General features: G+C 38.6%; 1 protein-coding gene across 1 annotated transcript; it reads right to left on the bottom strand.

Moving 5' to 3' along the window:
* Positions 1-230: 230 nt before the first annotated feature.
* LOC105393568 (cuticle protein 1) lies at positions 231-6,018 on the bottom strand. The gene is made up of 3 exons (XM_011565352.3): positions 5,888-6,018; positions 788-975; positions 231-344 (listed from the first exon to the last, which is right to left on the bottom strand). Exons 1-3 carry the CDS (start codon positions 5,900-5,902, stop codon positions 272-274), a joined length of 276 nt encoding a protein of 91 aa, XP_011563654.2. The 5' UTR covers positions 5,903-6,018; the 3' UTR covers positions 231-271.
* Between the last annotated feature and the right edge of the window lie 285 nt (positions 6,019-6,303).

Raw genomic sequence — 6,303 nt, 5'->3', positions numbered from 1 at the left:
TCGACAACAACATCCAAATTTAAAAAGATTTCGAACTGGCCATTTCAGCATGAAGGTTAAAGAAAAAGAAACCGCATCACATTTCACTATCTTCGCCTGACGCATCCTGGCCAGTAACAAATCTTGGCTGAATAAAAACCATTTCCCTTGCATAAAGAAAAAAGTTGGCGCCTTTTCAGCCAAACAAAATGGCGGTGGGTGGTTAGAATGTTGTTACGAGCAATGTTTTCGTAGAGTCCTTATTGAAGAGCGGAGGGAAGGAAGTCCATGTTCACCAGCAGTAGGGGTAGTTGGGGCAGAGAGCGGGGTTCAGGCCGGCGGGCCATCTTGGGGCAGCAGGGACCCTGGAAAGAAGAAAAAGATATTATGAATTTAGTTTTGAAAGCTTAGGAGATTATCCTTACCGCTTATTTGCCTAACACTGGGACGATTTATACGTTGGAGGTATCCATTATTGACCATGTGTGGTCTTAAAGAAGTTTCTTTCATACACCTTCCAATGCTTTTCTATTATTTTTACATATCGCCCTAATTAGTTCAGCCAGCCTAGCTCCTATGGAAATTGGAGCACCAAACCTGGATGTTGCAAATGCTGAGATAGGCGCTCTGTATGTCTAAGGATAGATATCACGTTTCTGTAGTTGATGACCATGCTAGCAGAATTTGATCAACTGTCTTATCCACTTCCTCAAATGCCCTACATAAGGGACTGTGACTGCTACCATTATTGTTCTATAAAGAATACAACAACACCATAGACTAATAATTAGTCTATGACAACACTCACTCAGACGGTCCAACAGGCAGGATCCCAGGGTTGCGCTCCCACTCCGGAATCGGCTGGCCTCCGGGCGTGAACCGTGCGAGGGTCTCCACGTCACAGTAGGGGTAGTTGGGGCAGATGGCCGGGTGTACCCCAGCGGGGTATTCCCGGGGGATGGCTGAAGCCACGGCGATGAGGGCTGAGACGGCGAGCTGGAGAAAAATGAAGGTTTAGAATAGAATAGAATACTACCTACTTTATTGACTAAACAGAACCCAAATAACAATTTATACAGTGAATATAACGCAATAGGCGGCCTTATCGCTAGAAGCGATCTATTTCAGGCAACCTTTGGGTGGAGGAATGACTTAAAGAATAAATGAGGAAGGTGTACAAATGTTGTAGTTTTAATAATAAATACTTAAATACATACATGCATAAGTAATATAAGCAGTGGCGGATTAAGAGCATCGGAGGCCCTAAGCACAAAGCCTGTGTAGGCCCCTAATTTAGAACAATTTGTTCCTTGACAAAGAGTGACAAAACAGTTCAATAGCTAAAACGTCCTATAACTTTTCTATAAAAAAGGATGTAAAACATATTTAAAAAAATGCATGGCTCTAAGGCTATGCTTTAAGGCCTACGACTCGCGGCAAGTATCACCACCGTTACAACTGCGCAGCCTACCTACGCCGAGTTGTAAAAATCGTCGGCGTGGAAACTGGAAACAATGTTTCCCAATGAGGAACTATTTCTTCTTCTGGTATATTTTCAATGTTTGCAAACAACTAGAAAAAAAGTCTAGTTGCCTGCTATTCCCAAAAATCAAACCGTACACGATCGAAGTAGACAAAAAAATTGCTGTTAACTAAATTGAAAAAAATCATTCACATGTTAAACTACTCAACGATTTAAGAGAAGACTCTAATGAATGGCAAAATTATTAAAATTTCAAACATATCGAAAAATGCGCAAGCCGCGCTTTGGGGTTGGCGCGGTATACAGTTTTACTACGCATTCGCACAGTAATCCATGTAGAGTACAAGCCGGCGGCCTGCGCAGGCAAAACTGTGGTAATACTTACGCGTGTGGTAGGCCCTTTACCGACCACACGCACGGTATTCCATGTTTAAGCCGGCCTGCCCCCCTAATCTTGAAAGGCAATGTATTGCGGCTGTTTTGTGTACTCAACATAAAAAAAATCATAACTTCTCTTCAAAATCGATTTTACAAAAAGTAAAAATACGTACATTTTCATCAAGATAAGGCCATTTTTTAGAACGTAGAATTTATTTTAGATTTTGGCTGAAAAGCCATTTTTGGCTTTTTTGCAAGTTAACTTCTAAATATAAATATTTTTTACCCGGTGCTAAAGTACTTATATATTATGTTAAATATATTTAAATATTAAATTATTATCTACTAATCAAATCACTTCTAAATTGTAGGCATTATATATTATGGTTTCTAGGTTCTTCAAACAGGCATTACCTAGCTGATCATATAAGTATTTTTACTTTTTAGAGAAACGCCTCTGTTGAGAAGTTATGACCTTTTACCAACCAACACGCACGGTATTCCGTGTTTAAGTCGGCCTGCGCAGGCAAAACTGTGGTGATACTTAAGCGTGTGGTAGGCCCTTTACCAACCACACGCAGTATTCCGTGTTTAAGCCAGCCTGCGCAGGCAAAACTGTGGTGATACTTACGCGTGTGGTTGGCCCTTTACCAACCACACGCACGGTATCCCGTGTTTAAGCCGACCTGCGCAGGCAAAACTGTGGTGATACTTAAGCATGTGGTAGGCCCTTTACCAACCACACGCACGGTATTCCGTGTTTAAGCCGGCCTGCGCAGGCAAAACTGTGGTGATATTTACGCGTGTGGTAGGCCCTCATTCAGATCAAACTTATTACATCGGACATATTGTGGATGAATAAAATGTAGGTATAAAATGAAACAGCAGCAGAGGATGGGGGCCCCTGGAGGCCCGGGGCCCCAAGCACGTGCTTGTCGTGCTTATAGGTTAATCCGCCACTGAATATAAGTACATAGAGGTTTATAGTGAAGAGTTGGGGAGTGCGTTTGGAAACGTAAACTGAGGGTTTAGAGGGGTAGTGCATATGGAAATGTGGGGATTCCGAATGTAGTTCCTACAAGCCAGTGCTGTGTCGTTTAGGTATTGTCTACATGACATGCTGATCTAAGTGCTTTTTTGACGCTCCGGACAGCAGCTTATTATGTTCTGTGTTATATTTTGTCTTGTGTATCTTGTTTTGTTGTACGGTGGCCTGCGCCTAAAAGTATACAGGCGGAGTTTTTAAAATAGCGATCTCAAGCTCACATGCTGCTCAAGCACATCCACATAAACACCACTGCTACACACATCACACACAACACGTCCCTGGATTTATAACAGATGTAGCTGGTCCCTTCATCATCAGGGATCGCTATTTTAAAAACTCCGCCTGTATACTTTTAGGCGCAGGCCACCGTACGTCAAATTAATTTGAGCTAGGTATACGACTAGCTATTATTTCTAGCTCTGTGTTAACAAACCTATCTTAATTCTAACCAGAGCTTTCTAACTAACACTAGTTTACTATGCTCGCTTGAAAAACTAGCCTCGTGTCGTGTAGCCTCGGGAACCTAAAAAAAGTCTTCTGCGGATTGGCCTAGGTGCCCTAGAGAGGTACCTAATTAGTTTAAATAATTATGTAAGCAAATAAACCACTCGATGTATTTATCTGGCGCACAATATTTCACTACTAATCGATTACTCGGACTCAGACGGATTTATAACACATTTATTAATTCAATTATCATCGGACTAGGTAGGGCTTGAATTGAATATTCTTTTCAAATTCATGAGAACAAATTGTTACATTATTTATCTCCTAGAGTCAGACAATGTTGACTTTGTAACTGGTATTATGGAAGATAGTACAGTGCCACAAACTTATCTGTTCCGGTGACAGCTCACATAAATGTCTAATATTTCTTAATTCTACAAGATTTTAAGTTTGCTCGTATTGTTAATTCTCTCTTGCGGTGTTAATAAACCCATCTAATCTTTTACAATATACAATTCATTAGTAAGTAATGAGATATGGATCAATTTAGTTCGCTCTCACCGGAACAGATAAGTTTGTCGCACTGTAGTAGTTACAATTATAGTATCCCTGAAAGAATAGTCCTAATGAATAATAAAAAGACTTTCCAAGTGTCAGAAATTACAAACGATAATTTTATCGATGCCATAAGCTTATTTTGGTACACTTCTTTATGTTGCAAAGAATGTCCAGGATTTATTATTTCCCACTACTCTGGTCCACTGCGGGTTGGTGGGTTCACATATCTAGATGTGCTAAATCATATATATGTCAATGGCTAAATCTAGATATGCAGGATTCCTCACGATATTTTCCTTCAACGTAAACATTAACCGTAAGTATTTATTATCTGTTTTGTCCATCTGTGACCGTGTATATTACTTGCCGATCTTTCTTTGTAAAATTGTAAGGGCTGCTAAGTACAAACCTGCCACCAAAATCTACTCGAATTCACATCAAACCTAATATTTGTCTACTAAAATAGATCTAAGTACATAGTCAGAATTTTCGCGTGGTTTCAAACAATAAATCACAGCGCTATCTGTCGAAACAAATCCGCAACTTTAGTACAGTCAGACGTTTGCTACAATAAAGTTAACTTAGACTTACAACCGCTCCTATTCCTTCGTTATAAGGGCTACATTTGTCATGTAAGTTGTGTAAATAGAGTGAGTAAAGACCCTTGCGTAGTGTTTGCACAGTGCTCTACATAACCGGTTGGATATTTGGTATCGATTTGCAACATTTCAAGTTGAATAGGGCAATGACTTTATAACAGTTCTATGTCAATATTTCGATGCATCGATCAAATTCGTATCAACGTGGAAGAAATTTCTCATGGCATTAATTTAACAAAGTCAAAGTCAAATGCTTTATTCATCGTATAAATAAAAAAAAATCTGATGAACGTAAATTTTTACAAAATACTCTCCGTTCGGATAAGGGGCTCATAACATTTAGTTTTAGGAAACTTTTTGTCTTTAATGCACTATAAGAAGCCATTTAAGCTTAAAATGTAGAGTTTATAATCATTCAATGTCAGCAGCAATGACAGCTCAGTCACATTATTGTGTCTCGGCTTTGATTCCCGGGTTGAATTAGTTGTTAGGTACTTAGAAACAGTGGGCGATAGAAGGCTGATGATGATGATGAAAAAGATTTTAGAGATAATCGGCTTTTGTACCGTGTGTTAGAATATCTATCTTGATATCTATAACGTATACATCTTTCTAAACGTGGTTTTCTCGCCTGTATATAGTTTTATTGAGACTACACGTTACGGTGACTTCAAAATAGAGGCACTTATTACATTCACGATTTTTTGTTAAAAATGATTTTGTAAGTGCATATATTACATGTCAATTACAAGCAGGTACAACATGAAATAAAAAAGAAGTACTTATAGTAGATTATAAACCTAATTATTTATGCTTTTAAACCAGGAAATAGATTGAAAGATCAAAGAAAACCAATCAAACAAACGCCCGCGGTCAACCGTTAGCTGTCGATCTATCAGTGTAATAAGTGTAATTATAAAAACACATTAACGTACCGTAGTGTAGGCGTAGCAAGGTTGCATAATTATGACACACTGACAGGTGTGATCGGAATACTTGTGATGGATTTATTAGGCCTAATTATCAACAGCTAGAGAATAGTAATGAGGTGTTATGATCTGTTGTTTAGAAGAGATTCGAGTTACAGTGCAGGTTGTTACTTTAGCACTTACTTTAGTGTAGTTGTTTGTGCTTGCTACAAAGAATTGCAAGAATGCTGAGTTAAAAAAAATATATGATTTGAAACCTTAGAGCAATGCCACTGTAAGTATTGTAGGTAGTACTTATGGAGATAAAGTTATTTACCTATTCCAATACTTTTTTTACAAATCTATGGCGGCGTTTATTACACTTAGATAAATAGCTCGGCAGGTCTTATTGATCCGCCGCGCTTGACCTACCTCAACACCTTATTGAGTCAGAGACGTGAATAAAATAGAGAAATAGATCACTCACCAGTTTAGCGAACATGGTGATGCTGTTATCCTCTTGCTGGTTGGAACAAGACTGATGCTAGAATTAGGTTGGACTCCGCTTTTATACCCGCAGCGCCCTTCGGCCGCTTTGTGTGCGAGCAGGTTGGATCGCTCTAGAAACGGTTCGAATTTTGAATTTTTCAAAAACTAGTCCAGACTGCTTGGTGTAGATGAGGGAGGAAGAAAAAGGGATATTTTTTGTTACTATCATCTGTGTAGCAGATATTTATTTATACAATATTACCTAAGTTTTTTTCATTAATCATTTCATTAATTAGATAATGTATTTTGATATTAATAATAATATGTCTTCTTAATAAGGTTTATACTATGTAAGTACTTGTATACAGTTTATTGAAATTTGGTGCAATAATTACATCATAAGTTTGTACTAAG

This window comes from Plutella xylostella, chromosome 2 (genome assembly GCF_932276165.1).
Source record: "Plutella xylostella chromosome 2, ilPluXylo3.1, whole genome shotgun sequence".
NCBI lineage: Eukaryota > Metazoa > Arthropoda > Insecta > Lepidoptera > Plutellidae > Plutella > Plutella xylostella.
This window is presented reverse-complemented; position numbering and strand designations above follow the sequence as displayed.